At 38.7% G+C, this 21007-nt stretch overlaps 1 protein-coding gene across 2 annotated transcripts in view; it reads right to left on the bottom strand.

Moving 5' to 3' along the window:
- Positions 1-783: 783 nt before the first annotated feature.
- BUB1B (BUB1 mitotic checkpoint serine/threonine kinase B) overlaps positions 784-21007 on the bottom strand; it is a 68015-nt gene continuing 47791 nt past the window's right edge. Inside the window, exons 13-23 of one of the 2 annotated variants that reach the window (XM_064374843.1) lie at positions 20238-20298; positions 20021-20126; positions 14923-15197; positions 12620-12753; positions 11882-12022; positions 11126-11226; positions 8840-8989; positions 8013-8155; positions 4029-4200; positions 3136-3242; positions 784-1411 (exon numbers count right to left, since the gene is read on the bottom strand). In XM_064374843.1, coding sequence (XP_064230913.1) covers positions 1216-1411; positions 3136-3242; positions 4029-4200; positions 8013-8155; positions 8840-8989; positions 11126-11226; positions 11882-12022; positions 12620-12753; positions 14923-15197; positions 20021-20126; positions 20238-20298 — 1586 coding nt within the window. In that variant the 3' untranslated portion in view covers positions 784-1215. The remainder of the gene's footprint in view (positions 1412-3135; positions 3243-4028; positions 4201-8012; positions 8156-8839; positions 8990-11125; positions 11227-11881; positions 12023-12619; positions 12754-14922; positions 15198-20020; positions 20127-20237; positions 20299-21007) is intronic. The other variant, XM_064374844.1, reaches the window with a different exon arrangement.

Raw genomic sequence — 21007 nt, 5'->3', positions numbered from 1 at the left:
ATCTAGGCCTATTCTCTCCCAAATTATTTCATGCTTCAAAGTTATCTTTTTATTCTGACCTCCTGCTTCCTCAAATCTTTCAAACAAAATTTCCTTTTATTCCTTCATGACCCTTGCCCCCTCCAAATCATTCTGCATGTAATAGAATGGTGACTATTCCATTTCTGAAAGATTGCTAAACCCTGTTCAACACGTTTGCTTTTACTTTCTAACAGTCACATTCCTAATCAAGAGACCCAGTGGCAGTGCCACTAGATTATATAAATAGACCAAGGAGCTTGGTGGATAGAAGTGAAAGCATTAGGGCTGGGCATGGTGGCTTATGCCTATAATCCCAGCATTTTGGGAGGCTGAGGTGGGCAGATAACTTGAGCCCAGGAGTTTAAGACCAACCTGGGCAAAGTGGTGAAACCCCATCTTTACAAAAATACAAAAAATTAGCCAGGTGTGGTGGCATGCGCCTGTGCTTCCAGGCGTACTTGGGAGGCTGAGGTGGGAGAATTGCCAGAGCCTGGGAAGTCAAGGCTAGATAGCCTGGGCAACAGAGGAGACCCTGTCTCCAAACTAAGTGAAAACATTAAAACATAAGCCACAAACACAATCATGCCACTTGAAATTTAAGGAAATTTGGTCTTATGCATATCATCTTACCTTCTTTTCAGTCTAGACCACTTATTGGAAGGTCAGACACACCTTAAGAAATAGTTGGCTACTCTTGTCTCGTTATTATCCTATTGTAACAGTTCTAAGTCTAGGATATATTAATTTCCATGAAAAAATAGCTCCTCTCTGCAAAATTAAGCCATTTATTATTTTAGTTTGCAAAAAGTACATGACATGTTAGAAGCACAAATTTGACAGATACTATTTTATTATTTACAAAATACATGGTGATCATAAGAGAACATTTTACAAATTACAAATGAGAAAAGTACAGGGAAAAGTAGACAAATGGGTTAAATAACAAGGTAGCCATTTGTAATGAGCCTGTTTAGAATAAAATAGTTCTTTTTAAAAGTTAGACAAAGCCATGAGTAAGTATATTGCTATGTAAAAAATGTCAGTTACTTCGAAATACACCTCTACCGAAAAGTAGAAAAGCAATGGTAGTGTATCTAAATGTGTCCCAAATTAAATTACAGCATATACAGTTTCGGTGTTTCACAATGCAACCATTGCTCTGAGGCAGGAATTTATGAGAGGTGATTACCTAGCTCACTGAGAGAGCAAAGCCCCAGGACTAGTTAACTTCCCTACCTTCCATAAGGCTTTGTTCAGGTGACTTTGGAACATGGTGTCAAAAACCCCATTCATTTCTGCTGCAAGCTCCCTCAGAACAGACACTGTGGCCTCATCATTGACATTCAGAATCCGCACAAAGAATTTATTCCACAATTCACCATCTTTTAGCCTAAAAATATATAAAACCATTTCCATCAAGATTAGGCATATGAAAATTATAATTCCTTTTGTCTTTAACTCAGTGGTACATTTATGCACCAAAATGGTTTAAGGTAATCCCTAGAACTCTAAGGTTAGAGATCATTCAGATAGTCCTTTGAAAGCCCAGGGAAGAACTACAAAAAAGGGCTACCATAGTGGGAAACACCAAGATACAATGCACATAAAGGGAAAGAAGTTCTCTCATCCCAATCTATAAATTTCCTCTGTGTACTAATACACAGCACTTTCTTCTACAAATAGAAGAAAAAGAAATTTTATTTCCTCTAACTTTCATAGACTCTAGGTCATTAAAAAGACTACAGCTCCTTCCTCCCACCCCAGTAACTGATCATCTTTACAATTCTCTGAGAATCCTAAGCTTAACTACAGTAACTACTGCTTAATATGTCTGTACCTTTGCTTATTATTATTTTCTTTTGATCAGAGAAACTTCTCTTATTATATAAGGCAGGACTGTTAGGAAACCCCAAGTGACCCCACTTGTTTCTACTTGTGTTAGTCAGACCTGCCTGGATGATAGCCAAGTGGACATGCCTGTATCTATCCTTTACGTCTTACACTGTATTTCAAGGCTATTTTAAAAGTACATGTAAGAGACAACACTGGCCAAGTTCTCAATTAAATAAAGAGGAAAATATAATTCAATTATTCAATGAGGAAAAAGGAGAAGAGGCATTAAATCTCCAGCAATGATTTTTTTTTTTAACTGAAAAATATAAAAATAAGTGACAGACTGGCAAACTTATGCTGGGAAGTTATTTGCTAAGATAAGCTAAAGTGGAACATAGATACTTATTAAGGTAGGGGTGTGTGTGTGTGTTGTTTTTTTTTTGAAATGGAGTCTCACTCTGTCACCCAGGCTGGAGTGCAGTGATGTGATCTCAGCTCACTGCAACCACTGCCTCCTGGGTTCAAGTGATTCTCATGCCTCAGCTTCCCAAGCAGCTAGGATTACAGGCGTGCGCCCCGCTAATTTTCTTGTGTTTTTAGTATAGATGGGGTTTCACCATGTTGGCTAGGCTGGTCTCAAACTCCTGACCTCAGGTGATCTGCCGACCTCAGCCTCCCAAAGTGCTGGGGTTACAGGTGTGAGCCACCATACCCAGCCAACTAAATAAGTTCTATGAGCAGGCTTGAGGAAGTAGTAAGGTTCTGAGACCAAGCAGCTCTTCTTAAGAGATCATTTACTTCTTCACCAGGAGATTCAGTTATCTCGTTTGTTTCTACCAACTTATTAAATAAATAATAGCCTAAAATTAGCATATAGTTTGGAAATATAAGTCTTTTCAAGAGATGCTTATTAACTTCTGGTAATAATCACTATTAAAAAGGAATTTAAGGCTAATACCAATTGGTTAGAAAATTATTCTCATGAATTGTTTCTGTTCACATATCTAAACAGAGAAGTTTTCATACTATAGCTGTAGTCTGTAAGATACAGCTAGGTTCAGAATGATGTCTTGAAGTCTGTATAGTTTTGAGTCTTATTTTTAACAAGCAGTTCCTTTATCCTGCACTAGATGCTCTGCTGATATTCTAATGAAAGTTGGCTGAAACTACTAAAATCATGGCATTTGGATTAAAAAATTAAGGCTGCCAAAGCAGAGACTGCACCCAAGAGAAAGAAAACTATTGGGACAGGCAGAGAGCCTGAAATTCACCAATACTTACTCAGAAATATTTTGGCTAAGTTTCCAGAAGGACCCATCCCAGAAGACCTGTAGGTGTTCCTTGAACAATAGTAAATGTGCTAAATCTGCTATACCAAACAGGTCTACCTGAAATCACAAAAAGCACCATCAGCTAAAATAATTCTCTGTCTCTACCATGGCAGCTTATTTTGGTAGGAAGTTGAAAGGTATTACAGTGCTTAATTAAGTATATTTTATGACATAATTTTAGTAGACTGTTCCTTACCCTTACAGTAAAGGGAGAAGCTCTCCAAAGAAGTGATGAATAGAGCTAACTCTAGGAATTATCCTTAATAACAAAAGATGAAATATTTGGACTATCACATTCAAATTTGTAGACCTACTGAGTTTGCAAGAACTCCAGCTGTGATCTAAATGGGGTCCACACAATTAGTTCAGGTTCATACTACTATTCAATCAGCAAATGTCTTGTGTCTCAAGCTGAGTTAGAAGGAATTTCTGCATATAATGCCACCATACAAAAGACTTTACATTTGCGCTAATGTCCTCTTTATACACATTACTTCATTTACTCCTCACAACAATTCTGGCAAACACATAGCAGAGACTGTTACCCCTATTTTGCAGAGATCATAGAAAATGACTTATAAAAGATCACAAGGGTGGTGAGCAGTAGAAATGGCCCTGGCAGTTAGGTTACTGAGTTAGTCATGTGTTTGCACGTGTATGTGTATATTCTTCAGTGCTGTAACACAAAAATGTTACGTTTTGCTTGACTTGGTGATATTTGAAAATTAGGTCATCTATTCTAGGAGAGTCAGTATCAGTAAACACTAGCTTTTTTAGCTTGTCTAGTTAATAAAGAGATTAAGTAACCCTCTCCATATTTGCTCAGGCTTGTTTTACACTTACCTGGTAGGGAGAAGAACAGTTAGCCAGGATCTTTTGTCCTTCCAGGATCTGTACAGTCCGAAAGCCGCTGAGGGTGAAAACATCTAATTGCACCCTAAGGTCAACACTGTAGGAAAAGTCCACTATCTTCAAAGCTTGATTGTTCTTGTTACAATCATAGGGATCGTGGATTCTGAGCCCAGATTTAAGAGAAGGAGATAAAAACAGGCCATGAAAGAAGCTGCATAGCTGGTCTTTTTTTTTTTTTTTTAAAAAAAGTACTGCAGGTACATCTTAGCTATGCCAATAGCTCCCTCCAGTGGTTAATTTTGAAAATGCACCGGTAAGACAACAGAGGCAGTGTCCACTCAATAGGGAAGGAATGTCACCAGTTTGGTGCCACATTATATTTCAATCACAGTGCGTGGCCAACATTAAACATTTATCAAGATTCCATATTATATAAAGTAAGTATGGATGCAGAGCACATGCTTTTTCCCTGTACTGTACACATTAACACATACAATTGCAATGATTTATACACTGACAGGAATTATAATGGGGGAAATGTTACTTTTATAGGTGTCATAGCCTTTCTTGCTTACTAGATAAGCTTTCCAAGTTTTGTTCAGATTCTTCCTTCTAGAGTTTAATGGAAAACAATACAAGTCTGTTTTACAAAGTCTGATCTATATTGTAAAATTTCCTGTAAAACACCATATTTTATTATCTTATTATAATTCCAATTCTTATTTACTAAAAAAAACTTCATAATACTAATTAATTATTGATCAATTCTGTTTTCCTTGGGTTTATCTATCCTATGTAATAAAGCTATTCTCCATAGGAACTGTTTATAAATGAAAAGAGTGGGTTTTCATGTGTTACTTTTGTCTCAGTTTTTCTCAATTAGTTCCCTCAAACTCCTGACTGACATTGGTGCAGTTTCTATATTCCTAAATACAGGGTTTAACTACTCCAATTACATAACTCCACAGCACAGAATGATCTATGTATTTTACTTCAAAATTGACAATTTCTCCCATTTTTCTTTAGTATAAGATCCAACCGTTTTTGGCCAAGATAAAACTATACTATAATTTAAATATATATATTATAATATATGTGTGTGCTTTTTTTTTTTTTTGCGAGAAGGAGTCCCGTTCTGTAGCCCAGGCTGGAGTGCAGTGGCGTGATCTCGGCTCACTGCAACCTCCACCTCCCAGGTCCCAATTCAAGCAATTCTCCTACCTTAGCCTCTCAAGTAGCTGGGATTACAGGCATGAGTCACCATGCCCAGCTAATTTTTGTATTTTTTAGTAGAGATGGGGGGTTTCGCCATGTCGGCCAGGCTGGTCTTGAACTCCTGACTTCATGATCCACCCACCTTGGCCTCCCAAAGTGCCAGATATATAGGCATGAGCCTCCGCGCCCGGCCATGTTTTGTTTCTTAGACAAGGTCACACTCTGTCACTGAGGGTGGAGTACAGTGGCATGATCTTGGCTCACTGCAGTCTGCCTCCTGGGTTCAAGCGATCCTCCCACCTTAGCCTCCTGAGTAGCTCGGACTACAGGCATGCACCACCACACTTGGCTAATTTCTTAATTTTTTGTAGAGATGAGGTCTCACTATATTGCCCAGGCTGGACTTAACTCCTAGGCTCAAGTGATCTGCCTTGGTCTCCCAAAGTGCTGGGATTACAGATGTGAGTCACTGCGCCAGGTGTAATTGTAAAATATTTATATGACTTGGGAGACACAGGAAAAAATGTTTCATAGATTAATCAAAAGAAGCATGCATGAAGGTCTCCTAGCCCTCTAATCAGCTACTAACTCACCGTTACTTTGGGTAGGACATTCCATTTTTTGGATCTCATTTTCCTCAACAAATACGTAGAAACTAAGGTAAGCAACTAAACTAAGCAATTTCAAAAGGTTCTTTCTGGCTTTAATTTTATTTTTGTAGAGACGAAGTCTTGCTATGTTGACTAGGCTGGTCTTGAACTCCCTCAAGAGATCATCCTGTCTTTGCCTCCCAAAGTGCTGGGATTGCAGATGTGAGCCACTATGTCCAGCCCTTTCTGACTTTTTTTTTTTTGAGACGGAATTCGCTCTTGTTGCCCAGGCTGGAATGCAATGGCGCAATTTCAGCTCACCACAACCTCCTCCTCCTGGGTTCAGGCAATTCTCCTGCCTCAGCCTCCCGAATCCTGGGATTACAGGCATGCGCCACTATGCCCAGCTAATTTTGAATTTTTAGTAGAGATGGGGTTTCTACATATTGGTCAGGCTGGTCTCAAACTCACGACCTCAGGTGATTTACCTGTCTCAGCCTCCAAAAGTGCTGGGATTACAGGTGTGAGCCACCATATGCCTGGTCCCTTTCTGGCTTTTAATTCCTTATGAATCTATGTGAAATTTCTGATCAAATTTGATAAATAGTGAAAAAGTAAAAAGCACTGTCTCTTTGAAACTATGTACTTTCCTGGAGTGTCTGGTGGCTGAGAGAAGGGCTATCATATTCCATAGACCACAAATTCCCAATTCTACAAGGCTTAGAAAATACCTCTGCTTCCAATTTCCATAGCCCTGGGAATATCAGCACTGTCATTTTAATGTTGTGAAGTAGAGTGAAAATCTACCAGGGGTCCTCATATTTGGAAATTTGGGGGAATTTTTGGTTGTTACAACGGCTTAGGGGATTGTTACTTGAACTTAATTGGGTGGCTGGGGGAATAGGAATATAAAACATTCTGCATTGCTTGGACCTGCACAAAGAATTGTTTCATCCAAAATACCTCTGGTGCCCTGGATGAGAAATGCTGCTACATTATGTCTGGGAAAGCCTTTGACTGCTATCTCAGGGAGAAGGTAGGATTCTCTAGTTCTTTTGGTTAAAATCACAGGAATACATTGAGGGTTCTTTTAATTTCTATGCCAACTGTAATTCAGAGTTTAATTCAATCTCTTCTTACAGATTAAGTATTCAGAAGAAATGTAAAGAATGAGTCCAGTGTCCAGCTATTAGTGTATATCAGTGGCCTCGGAAACAAACTTAATACCTCACCCAAGACATAGAGGGTGGGGCAGACAAAGCTTTTTTTTTTTTTTTTTTTGAGATGGAATCTTACTCTTGTTACCCAGGCTGGAGTGCAATGGGGCAATCTCAGCTCATTGCAACCTCCGCCTCCCAGGTTCAAGCAATTCTACTGCCTCAGCCTCCCACGTAGTTGGGATCACAGGTGCCTGCCACCACGCCCAGCTAATTTTTGTACTTTTAGTAGAGACAGAGTTTTGCTATGTTGGCCAAGGTGGTCTCAAACTCCTGACCTCAGGTGATCTGCCCGCCTCAGCCTCCCAGAGTGCTAGGATTACAAGCATGACCCACCTGGCCCAGCTGACAAAGCATCTTTAAACCAGGCTGCTTTTACTCAAGTACTATAACATCAGTGATCACTAAAGAATGTAGTGGTCCTCTAGTCCTTTTCACAAAGCAAATATGTTGGACTGTATTTGCCTAGTTAATGCCTGAATGTTATCTATATTTTCTCAATTCTTAGTATTTAGGCTTCATTTCTTATTTCCTCCTCTGTGTTCCTTGATATGGCATTTATCAAAAGGCTTTAAAAACAGGCAATGCCAGGCATGGTGGTTCACACCTATAATCCCAGCACTTTGGGAGGCTGAGGTGAGCAGATTACTTGAGGCAAGGAGTTTGAGACCAGCCCAGGCAACATGGTGAAACCTCATCTCTACCAAAAAAATACAAAAAATCAGCCAGGTGTGGTGGTGCACACCTGTGGTCCCAGCTTCAAGTGAGGCTGATACAGGAAAACTGCTTGAACCTGGTAGACGGAGGTTGTATTGAGCCGAGATTATGCCACTGTACTCCAACCTAGGTGATAGAGTGAGACCCTGCCTCAAAAAAAAAAAAAAAAAAAAAAGTGTCAACTATCCATGTTGTAAGAGAAAGCTGATAGAATTATAAGAATGAAAAGGACCAACCTGTTTCTGAGAATCAAACTCCTTGGACTCAAGTCACCATGGACTATTTCTGCTTTGTGCAGTTTCTCCACTATTGTCAAAAGGTTATAAATAATCAACACTGTTATTTCATGGGTAATATATTCACTGTGTTGGAGAAGTTCCTGGAAATAGAAGGATAGAAAACTCACTACTTCTCAAGTTTGGCAGATTGTAGTTATACTCAATACTTTGATAACTGATAGATTATAGTCTTCCTTGTTCTCTACTGGAAGGTAGGCTCCTCTGTAGACTGACTCTCCCAGTTTTAACATACTTTGATCTCCCATAAGATTCTTTGTAAGGATTTAATGACATCGTGATGAATGGCATCAAGAGTGAGGCTGGCCCAAAATAGGCACTTGATAAATGTTTTAAAATACTCTCATTCCAACCATTTTAAGAGAATTCATATTATCATCAAAATCTGTAGCAAACCTTAAGAACAAACCAAAGAATAAAATGATATATTGTGTCTGGGTTTTAAAAATAATCCAGTGAGGGTAGTATAGCTAAACAAGAGTGGCCATGAACTAAAGATTATCATAGATGACTAGTTCATAGGAATTCATTGTACAATTCTTTTTACTTTTGTTTATGCTTGAAAATTGGCAAAAAAAAGTTAAAAGAAAATATCCAAGAGATCTTTGGTCAAAATAACTTGAGAAAAGGATCAATGCTTTTAACTTTATAATTGAATTGCTCTATTTTTTGAAGACTGACAGGAATTTTGTTCTAAATTCCTTTGCTAAATGGAGCACAAATCTCTTTACTTGAGAACTTTAAATTATGTTTTTAGTATTGCAAACCTGAAGGGTGAAGCAGTTAATATACTGGTGCCAAACAATACAGCCATCTTGATATTGATAACAGCTGCACAAATGATCACAAGCCTCATTTAAACGTTCCTTTAACTTGTGGTTGATATAAAAGTCCCATGGGATAGGTTGAAACGATACCTGTAAGACATTATATTTTAAAAATAAGTTCCATTAAAGTCTATGGTTATGGCTGGCAGGTTGAAACACATTCCCTCCAGTCCTTCTGACAGATAAATAATAATAAATAGATTTTTAGAGGACTAAATCTATAAAGGATGAAACAACAAAAAATTCTGGAAAGAGAATCAGCTGGAAAGACAGTAAGAGGAAACAATCCAATTAGAATAAAAACTGATTTTGGCAGTGGAGAAAGCTGAGCTACATTTACACTACAAGGCTATTTCCCTATATTATATATCTGGAAGCACCAATTACCTATGGAAGTGAGGCTGAGGGTAGAGCTAAAACAGGAGTGACTGAATCCCATTTAACATGAAGGTAGACTCCAGCTTCCCTCTTCTGCTCCCATAGCCTAGCCCAGCAACCACCTCTCCCCTATTCTCGAAGACCAGAAGTTTATTCCCTAGTGAGTATAAAACAGAAGGGCTCTGGACTAGAGGGCACTAGGCACCAGTGAGGGTAGAAATAACATAGAACAAAACAGGAAAAAGTGTATATATCAGACGTTAAGATGCACCTGCCTGCCCTTCCATTCTTCAGACCAATTTCCTCAGCTTTCAGAAAGCTAGAAGACAGGCTTATGTGCTCCAGGCAGAAAATTATAAGTCTCCTCTGACGGAGAAGACTTCTCTGATCAGCTCAAGAGAAAAGATCTGAAGATTGGAGGATTTTCTAATAAAATGGCCAAGCTAGATCATCCTACATTGAAGTCCACAGCTGTCAAGGTCTTTCCATATACACAGAACTTTCAATTAGCTTTTAGTGTCCCATACTTAAATATGAATACAGAGCCAAAGACTTGAAGAAAGTCTCTAGTATGAAAGAGATCAAAACAGACAAAAAGAAATGGGAACAAACAGATCATGAAGGGAGAAAAAAATTTTAAATCATTAATTCAGAAAGATAGGGAATATTCTATCTTTGAAATGAAGAATAGAATGCTACAGAGAAAATTCTAATTTAAAAAAAAGCTCTTGAAAATTAAATATAGACAAAAGAAATAAAAACCTAGTCAAAAGACCAAAAATATTAAGTTGATAAATTACTCAGAAAGTAAAGTAAAAAGACAAAGAGAATATAGGAGAAAAAAAGTTATATTTTTTAAAGGTTCTGTCCAAAAGGTGCCATATGCACCTCTAATAAAAGGAATTAGAAAATAAGAGAACAGAGAAAACTGAGGGGGAAAAAATTTTTTCCATTGAAGAAAATTTCTCAGAACTGAGGGAATTAACAGATTGAAATGGCCACTGAGTGCCTAGTACTTAAGTGACAACAAACTTACACCAACGCATGTAACTGTGACATTTCAGAATAGGGGGACAAGAATAAGATCCTATAAGGATCCAGAAAGAGGGAAAAATAACCTCACAGAAAACTTTGAGACTCAGAATGGCCAAAAAAAAAAAAAAAAAAAAATCAAAAGCAAAGTTAGATGCCATTTGGTTACAGGCATTTTGACAGATGCCTGTAACCCAGTTTTTTGGGAGGCCAAGTTGGGAAGATCGCTTGAGCCACGAATTCAAGATCAGCCTAGGCAACACAAAGAGGCCCCAGTCTCTACAAAAAATAATTATCTGGGAGTGGTAGCATGTACCTATAGTCCCAGCTATTCCAGAGGCTGAGGTGGGAGGATTGCTTGAGCCTGGGAGGTCGAGGCTGCAGTGAGCCGTGATTATGGCACTGTACTCCAGCCTGGGTGACAGAGTAAGACCCTGTTAAAAAAGAAATAAAAGAGAAGAGGAAGGGGAGGGGGGAGGGGGGAGGGGAGAGGAGAGAAAAAAGAAAGAAAAAGAAACTGGGTATCTAATATAAGAAAAAGGTAATGTGAGTATCTAGGATGATAATAAGTGGAAATTCCAAGGTGATTGTGTGTGGTGTGTGTGTGTAAAAGCTAATGTATAACTTGTCCAGATTGGAGCAGGCAAGAAAGTATCAGCAGAGATTTCCTCCAAAAATGAAACTGAAAGGATACTTAATATATTTGGGACATATTGAGAGAGATTATTAGGAAGATTTGATGGTACCATGAGGACAGTTATTCCTTCAATCCCTGTTATTTACAAAGTAACTGGAATTACAAAGAATCAGTCTCACCTTTATTATGGTTAACTCTGCAGAGTTTCTTGGTGCCACGCAGAATAACTTGTAATCCTCACATATTAGGTATTCTCGTTTAATGCAATAATCCTCATTACCTGTTGAGAAGGTTTGATTCTATTTAAAAATCACTGTGAACATATATGGCCCTCTAGCCTTTACCTCCTGGCTGAAAGGATAGAGGCACTGGTATATTGTAGCATCTAGAATACTTTAAAAAATTATTTGTTAACAATTGCGGCCAGGCGCGGTGGCTCACGCCTGTAATCCCAGCACTTTGGGAGTCCAGGGCGTGTGGATCACCTGAGGTTGGGAGTTTAAGACCAACCTGACCAACATAGAGTAACCCCATATCTACTAAAAAAAATACAAAATTAGCCGGGCGTGGTGGTGGATATCTGTAATTCTAGCTACCCCAGAGGCTGAGGCAGGAGTATTGCTTGACCCCGGGAGGCAGAGGTTGTGGTGAGCCGAGATCATGCCATTGCACTCCAGCCTGGGCAACGAGAGCAAGGCTTTCTCAAACAAAACAAAACAAAACAAAACAACAACAACAAAAAAACAATTGTAAGGGGGAAGACATAATTCCTATTTATTAGGACATGAAGTTATCAATGTGTTACCCTCTATATCGCTTTTAAAAAAAATACAATCTAGGGATATTTACAGTGCTCAAGCATCAAGTTTAAGTATAAATAATCACTTATTTGTATAGTGTCATGCACCAGAGGACATGCATTCAATGGTACTTACCTAATTCAATTTCCTTCTCAATTTCCAACTTAGGCATTGGTCTGTCTTCTATAAAAAGCTCTGCAGAGTCATTTAACTCTGGTAGGGACTTCAGCAGTTGTCTACGATACTGTGAACACCAGGGTGACTGTGTAGGGTTTTCTGCCAGTGGGAGGGAAAGGCGAAAAGATATCACCAAAAAAACCTAACGCTTAAAATGGATATTATAGCAGGGTAGAGGAAAAAAATCAAGATTACACAGTCAGCACTGTCAATTTAGTTACACTCATCTGTCTCAGGTCTTTATGAAACTGTGTTCAGTTTGTACAATCTATTCTAGAAATTTCACAATTTATGGCAACTTCTCTGGGAAAGAAAAACATACAGGCTGCGCACAGTGTCTCCACCTATAATCTTAGCACTCTGAGAGGCAGAGGTGGGAAGATACTTTGAGGCCAGGACTTTGAGACCAGACTGGCAACATGGCAAAACCTCACCTCTGCAAAAAATATAAAAATTTGCCACGCATGGTGGTGGCACATTTGTGGTCCCAGCTACTCAAGAGGCTGAGGTAGGAGGATCATCTGAGCCCAGTGAGTTTGAGGCTTCAGTGAGCTGTGATTGTGCCACTGCACTCCATTCTGGGTGACAGAGTGAGACCTTGTCTCGAAAAGAGAAGGTAAGAAAAACATACAGCTCAGTTTGCTGAGAGAAACTAGTGTTCACTAGGTGTGGATACAGTGGTATGTATGATCCTACCTGAAGTCTCATTAGTAAGTTCTAGTTTCTCAGGAATTTGAAGACATTTAATGGAGGAGGTGCTTGCAACCGAGGCAGAAGATCCAGAGAAGCCAGAGGAGTGTGTGGCTTCACGGCTATCTTCAATAATTGGGCTAAAAGAATCACAAATAAGTCAATTCTTATAGGAACAATATATATCAACTTTGTTATAATTTCATAAATTCTTAATGTATAAATTTTTTTTTTTGAGATGGAGATTTGCTCTTGTCGCCCAGCCTGGAGTGCAATGGTGTGATCTTGGGTCACTGTGACCTCCATCTCCCGGGTTCAAGCGATTCTCCTGCCTCAGCCTCCCAAGTAGCTGGGATTACAGGCGCCTGCCACTATGCCTGGCTAATTTTTCTATTTTTAGAAGAGACAGGGTTTCACCATGTTAACCAGGCTGGTCTCGAACTCCTGACCTCAGATGATCTACCAGTCTCAGCCTCCCAAAGTGCTGGGATTATAGGAGTGAGCCACCACACCTGGCCCTAATGTCTAAATTTTATAATTTTATACTTTTATTTTTAAATACAACTTAATAAAATTTAGGTTTAAATAATTTATAATTTGTTATAAATTTATTTGATAGTCTCATGTTTTTAAACTTTTCATTTTATCTTTGAGACAGGATCTCACTCTGTCACCCAGGCTGGAGTGCGGTAGTACGATCATGGCTCACTGCAGCCTTGATTTCCTGGGCTCAAGTGATCCTCCCCTACCTCAGCCTCCTGAGTAGCTGAAAGATTGTAAAACAAAAAAGCTAATAGCTGGGACTACTTGAGAGGCTGAGCTGGGAGAATCACTTGAGCCCAGGAAATGGCAGTTGGGTGAGTGCTACCATGCAACCTCAGCCTCCCAAAGTGCTGGGATTACAAGCAAGAGCCACTGCATTTAGCAATGGTCTCATTTTTCAAGTCCATTGTTTTTCCAAATCAGAATCTAGGTAACCTCCTCTAAACCTGATGAACAAGCCATGTCCAGCATACATTTCTGGATTTATGCTTTATTTACCTATAGTAAATACCTGCTCTATATTGAGAAACACTAACATTGACACTAACTTTCTTCCTCTTTATCCCTCCTCTGGACTTTTTTTCTTCAGTAAGAAAAGGTTGGATACCATCTACCTTTTCTACTATGAGCCAGAAAAATTAAAAAAAGAAAAAATGAAAAAAAAAAAAAGGTTAGGGAAAGAAAAGAGAAACCCAAATCATGCAATGTGAATACATGCTAGCAAATGTGCTTAAAAGCTGATAGGGAAAAGTTTCAAAATTTTTTTTTTGAGTACAGACGGGGTTTCACCATGTTGACCAGGCTGGTCTCCAATTCCTGGTCTCAAGTGATCCACTTTGCTCACCCTCCCAAAGTGCTGGGATTACAAATGTGAGTCACCACACCTGGCCTCTCAAAATGTCACTTTAAAAGCAAAAATCGGCAAATTTAAAAAAGTATTCTTAAAACTGGAATGAGTTTAAATTAGCTGACTTTAAACAAGGCTCAGACCCTGGCTGTAAGCCATTCCCTCACCCTTTCCATAATTCATTTCCACCTCTCTATCAAAAGATACTTTTTTAAAAAACATATCTCTAGTTGCCTACTTAAAATTCACATAAGCTGGCTGGGCACAGTGGCTCACTCCTGTAATCTCAGCACTTTGAGAGGCTGAGGCAGGTGGATCACCTAAGGTCAGAAGTTTGAGACCAGCCTGGCCAACATGGTAAAACCCTGTCTCTACTAAAAATATAAAAATAAGCTGGGCATAGTGGTGCGCGCCTATAGTCCCAGCTACTTGGTAGGCTGAGGCAGGAGAATTGCTTGAACCTGGGAGGCAGAGGGTGTGGTGAGCTATGGGAGGCAGAGGTTGCAGTGAGCTAAGATTGCACCGCTGCACTCCAGCCTGGGCAACAGAGTGAGACTCCATCTCAATAAATAAATAAATTAACATATTTTATCCTACCACTATTTTAAACTCAATATTACAGAAAAACCAAACGTGTCCTTTTTGTCAATCATGTATACTTTGCCAACTTTCCTCAATGGTACTATACTCCTCTTGGACTGCTTAGTTTATTCACCATCAAAATTTACTTTTAACCCTCACATCCAAATCACTAAATCCCACTGACACTTTACCTGAGGCAGCCCTACTCTCATGTAAAGCACTTAGCACTATACCTGGCAGTTAGTAAGAACTTGATAAATGATTACTATAACTGACAAGCACACACAGAAGAGAGAGCAAACAATCTGGTTCGTAAGACCTGTAAATCCCTTATCACCTCAGTTTCTTGATGCTGAGAGTCTGATTGTAGAGAGTGCCACAAGCTGTCTGCTGGTCTTCAGAGGTCTTTACATCTAGATCCTCTTCCTCTAACAGTCTTTCAGGATCAGAAGGGAGATCCTTCAAGGACATTATCTCATGAAAAGGAGTAGATACAAAATGAGCAGCTCTGGCAAAGTCACAAGTGTCTTCTGGATTAGGACAAATTGTTACATTTCTGAAGCCTGTGATAATGGCATCCTCACTTAAGGGTTCAATTCCTGTAAATTCATCCTGAAATAAAAACCATATAAAGCTTAGCTAAAAAAAAAATTTTTTTTTTTCTTTTGAGACAGAGTCTCACTCTGTCATCCAGGCTGGAGTGCAATGGCACAATCTAAGTTCACTGCAACCTCCGCCTCCTGGATTCAAGCAATTCTCCTGCCTTAGCCTCCCGAGTAGCTGGGATTACAGGCACCTGCCTCTACAGCTGGCTTATTTTTAATAGAGACAGGGTTTCACCAGGTTGGTCATGCTGGTCTTGAACTCCTGACCTCAGGGGATCCGCCTGCCCCAGCTTCCCAAAGTGCTGGGATTACAGGCATCAGCCACCACACCTGACTAGCTAAAATATTTTAACACATGAAGAATCTTTTTTAAAACAATTTTATTATTATTATTATTTTGAGATGGAGTCTTGCTCTGTTGCCAGGCTGGAGTGCAGTGGCGCAATTTTGGCTCACTGCAACCTCTGCCTCTTGGGTTCAAGCGATTCTTCTGCCTCAGCCTCCCGAGTAGCTGGGACCACAGGCGCGTGCTACCACACCAGGCTAATTTTTGTATTTTTAGTAGAGCATTTTTGTATTATTAGTTCCACCATGGCCAGGATGGTCTCGATCTCTTGACCTCGTGATCCACCCGCCTTGGCCTCCCAAAGTGCTGGGATTAAAGGCATGAGCCACCGCACCCAGCGAACCTACTTTTCACTGAGAGAGACATATTAGCTCAGTGACACAGGGTACAGAAGTAGCATGTCAGAGTATCTAGGGAAAGATAATTTTAAGAAGCACATTATAGCATTTGAGGTAAAAGGTTTTTGGATCAATCAGTAAACCATACTTCATCCAAAAAAATGTGCCATGAAGATTCTCCACACAAGGAAAAATACTGGGCACTGGTTTTGTTTCTCAACACATTTAACCTATGAACTAAAGCACAAATACTATTTTTCTTCTGGCTTTCACTTAGTAAATATTTTGATAATGTGCTATCCTCCTGGTTTTTACATCTTCTTTCTCTATGCTACGTACCTAATTTTTATTTATTTCTTAAAGATAATTCATGATTATGGCAGAAAATATGGAAAACATGAAGTATAAAGGGGGAAAAAACACCTGAAATGCTACTAACCAATCTCACATTTTTTGCTATATTTAAAACATGCCTTTGTCTTGAAAAGTAATAGGTATACATGGTTTCAAAAAGTTGACTAGTTTAAAAGTGTATTCCTCCTATAAGCGACCCCCATCTCCACCCCTATTCCTATTCCCCAGAGGTGACCACTGTTGCCATGTATGTCTGGTAGGATACATGCATAGCATATTCTATGCATTTAAAAAGGAGTTTTAAAAGCAGTGAAATTGTAGCATTCATGATACTCTGTATTGTTCTTTTTCATACTTTTTGTATTTTTTTCTGTGCTATTAAAAATTCTTTACAAACATAATGGTCACACTGTGTGTCTATAAGAAATTAACCAACTTTTAGGTTATTCTGTTTTTTGCTAGTTTAAAACCACTTTAAACATCCTTATATATAAATCTTTACAAACACTTTAATTTCTTAGGATTAATTCCTAAAAGTAGAGTTATCAGGGCAAAAGGTTATAAACATTAAAGTTCTATATATATAATTACTTAGCTGTCCTCAGAGAGATTATACCACTTTACACATTTACCTGTAGTATACAAATAGTACCTATTTGATTTAACTCATATGGATACTAGATATTAATTTTCTAGATCATTACCAACTTGACATATACTTTGAATTTCTGACTTAGTAACTAAAGGTGGGAGGTACACCTAGAAGAAACACAGTATAGTTGAAAAAAAATTACAGGCTGGACATGGTGGCTCATGCCTATCCTGGCACTTTGAGACGCTGAGGTGAGTGATCACCTGGGGTCAGGCACTCAAGACCAGCCTGGCCAACATGGCGAAACCTGGTTTCTACTGAAAACATGAAGATTAGCTAAGCATGGTGGTGGGTGCCTGTAATCCCAGCACTTTGGGAGGCTGAGGTCGGTGGATTACCTGAGGTCAGGCACTCGAGACCAGCATGGCCAACATGGCAAAACCCCATCTCTACTAAAAACACAAAAATTAGCTGGGTGTGGTGGCAGGTGCCTGTAATCCCAGCTACTCAGGAGGCTGAGGCAGGAGAATCGCTTGAACCCAGGGGCTGGAGGCTGTAGTGAGCGGAGATCGTGCCACTTCACTCCAGCCTGGGCAACAAGAGCGAAACTCCGTCTCAAACAACAAACAAAAAAATCGTAAGATTTGGCCAGGTGCATTGGCTCACACCTGTAATCCCAACACTTTGGGAGGCAGGCTGAGGCAGGAGGATCACCTGAGCACAGGAGTTTGAGACCAGCCTGGGCAACATGGAGAAATCCTGTCTCTCCAAAAAATACAAAAATTAGCCAGGCATGGTGGTTCACACCTATAGTCCCAGCTAATTGGGAGGCTGAGGTGGAAGGATTGCTTGAGCCCAGGTGGCAGAGGCTGCAGTGAGCGGACATCATGCCGCTGTACTCTAGCCCAGGTGACAGAGACCCTGTCTAAAAAAGAAAAAGAAAAAGAAAGAAAGAAAAAAATATATATATATGTATTATAAGTGATTAAAGTAAAATAGATGTTTATAGTCTCTACATTTTATGTAAATACTACTTATGGCCCTATTAGCTTAGACATTTTAAATACAATTTTTTTAGGAGATGAAAATTCTGATAGGTACCTATTAACAAAATTCAAGTAAAAGATTGTTAAAAAAAGAAAAAAGAAAGGTGGATGAAGTTAGACTCCTTTAACAATTAAGTGTATCCTTGAACAGCTGAATCTAGAACCACTGCATCCAAATCTAGCCTGTTCATCATGTTCTCTGGTGGTATACTCCAGAACACAGTATGTAATTAACTACTCTTTTACATCACTGTCTTTTCATAGCAGTCAGTGGACTAACTGTATCAGAATTAGCTGGGAAAGTATTTTTAAAAAGACAAAAATACATGCTTGGACCTTTTCCCTGGAAATTCCAGTGCCACATAGATGGAAAGGGGCTTAAGCACTGTTAGTCACAAAAGACTCCCTAGTCTCTTCTGAGTTGACAGAAATATTCTATTATCTTGATATGGGAAAAAATTCCATGGATATTCACATATATAAAAATTCATCTAGCTGTACAGTATTTGTGCAGTTTACTAGATATAAAATATACCTCAATAGAGAATAAACTAAAAAGAAAAAGTGTTTTTAAAAAAACTTCCTCCAAATGATTCATTCCCAAGGATGTGGAAAACAATGCTTTAAGTCACTAAAGCTACTGCTCACATCACCCCTTAAAAGTCTTCTGATTAAATATATTCAATTCTTTTCAGTCTCATGACAAGGTTCCAGATGCTGGTTTGAAGAGAGTGATTCTTCTTCCTTAAAACTTTAATAAAATGCCAAAGATAAAGGTTATTTATTTTAACTTAAATGTCTACACAGGCTCTTTTTTTGGAGACAGAGTCTCAGTCTGTCGCCAGGCTGGAGTGCAGTGGCACATCTTGGCTCAATGCAACCTCCGCCTCTCCTGGGTTCAAGTGATTCTCCTGCCTCTGCCTTCTGAGTAGCTGGGACTACAGGCACATGCCACCACACCCGGCTAAATTTTGTATTTTTTAGTAGAGACAGGGTTTCACCATGTTGGTCAGGATGGTCTTGATCTCTTGACCTCGTGATCTGCCCACCTCTGCCTCCCAAAGTGCTGGGATTACAGGCAAGAGCCACCGCGCCTGGCCTACACAGGGTCTTTTTACCCTAAGTATTATTACGTCACTAGTCTACAGCGGTTAATATATAACATTACTGAAGAAAAATGATTGGCCCACATAACTTTTGCATTGCCACAAAAGGTATTTTATGTAAAAAAGAACAAATGTCCTTTACTATGTTGGTTAGAAAAGTGCAAAATGCTTTCAAGCTAGTGATTTTTTCCCACTTATAAAAATTGAGATATAATTCATATACCATAAAATTTATTCTTTTAAAGTATATTTCAGTGGTTTCTAGTATATTAACAAGGTTATACAACCATCATCACTATCTAATTCCAGAATACATTCATCACTCCAAAAAGAAACCCTATACCCATTAGCAGTCACTCTCCACCACCCTCTCCCTGGAAAACCTCAATCCATAATACCTTTGCCTATTCTGGATATTTTATGAAAATGAGATCATATAATATGTGTTCTTTATATCTGGCATGAAATAACATTTTCAATGTTCATCCATGGCATGACATGTATTAGTACTTCATTCCTTTATATTGCCAAATAATATTTCATTGTATGGATACACAACATTTTGTCTATCCATTCATCAGTTGATGGACATTTGGGGTTGTTTCCAGTATCACGAGTAATGCAGCTATGAACATTTGTGTACAAGTTTTTTGTGTGAACATGTGCTTTCAATATTTTGAGTATATACCTAGGCAGAGAACTGCAGGATCATATGGTTAACTGTGTTTAACATTTTGAGGAGCTGCCAAACTGTTTTCCAAAGCGGCTACACCATTTTACATTCCCACCTTAACGTATGTTCTAATCTCTCCACATCTTTGTCAACACTTGTTATTGTCCATAATTTTTTATTATAGCTATCCTAGTGGATATAAAGTAGTATCTCACTGTGGTTTTGATTTGCATTTCCCTGGTGAGTAATAATGCTGAGCATCTTTTCATGTGCTTAATTCAAGTCAGTGGTTTCAATTTTAATCTTAAGCTTTTGTGGATTTGAATAAACAATCCACTAGCCCGTTTACATTAACTTAAGGATACTCCCTCTTACGCAAACATCTGGAGACACATCTTCATTTGAGGTGATGTTTTCTGAGGTTTTGAGAACTGCAAGGGGTCTTCGTTGAGCCAAAACCCGTGGAGGATCTGCAGAAGGACTAGAAAAAGACATACTTCAGTTTTTTTCATAACAGTAACTCCTAATTTATCCTCACTTATAACAACAGAAAATTCTTAAGTAAAAAAACAAACTAAAAAACCAGACAAACCTTTTATTGCTCTTTTCTGAAAGAAGAAATTCATCAAAAATGGAGAAAGGTATACTGGGACCTAGAGAAAGAGAGGCCAGATACATACTCTAGGAGTAAATGCTTTACTTTTCAAGACAATCAGATAAATTAATATATTGTGTTGTTTGAAAGAAGGAAGGCAATCTGTTTTTTTCTAATCACAAAAAACTTCAAACATATAAAAGGTCATTAAACAATTTAACAATTATCTAAACATAGATGGTCCTATTTGATTTAGATTCTCTACCACAGTCACTACTCCCCAAACCCAACCCAGCAGGGTTATTTTAAAGCAAATTCCAGACATGTCATTTTATCTGCAAATATTTCAGTACATATTTCTAAAAGAGGCTTTTTAAAAATTCCAATCCCAAAACATACCTACCTATAAAATGAACGATTTATGAATATCAAATATCCAATCAGAAGTTTCACGTTTTACCAATTAAAAAAAAATTTTTTTTGAATTGGGAATGCAGAGTTAAGATCTGCATACTGTGACTGTTCAAATGCCTCTTAAATCTCTTTTATTCTATAGAATTTTGGGGGAAATTTTTGTTGAACAGACTGGGTTGCTAGCCCCATAATGCTGTATTTTACCAATTCCATCCCCCTGTGTTGTTAAACAGTGTTCCTCCATACTTTAAAGTATTTCCAACAAAGTGTCGGTTAGAAATAAAGGTTTAATTTTAATGTTTTTTATTTTTATCTTTGCAAAACTACTTACAAGTGGATATTCATGTTTCACC

Source organism: Aotus nancymaae, unplaced genomic scaffold, assembly GCF_030222135.1.
Source record: "Aotus nancymaae isolate 86718 unplaced genomic scaffold, 86718_ANA_hifiasm-v0.15.2.pri h1tg000011l, whole genome shotgun sequence".
Lineage (NCBI taxonomy): Eukaryota > Metazoa > Chordata > Mammalia > Primates > Aotidae > Aotus > Aotus nancymaae.
This window is presented reverse-complemented; position numbering and strand designations above follow the sequence as displayed.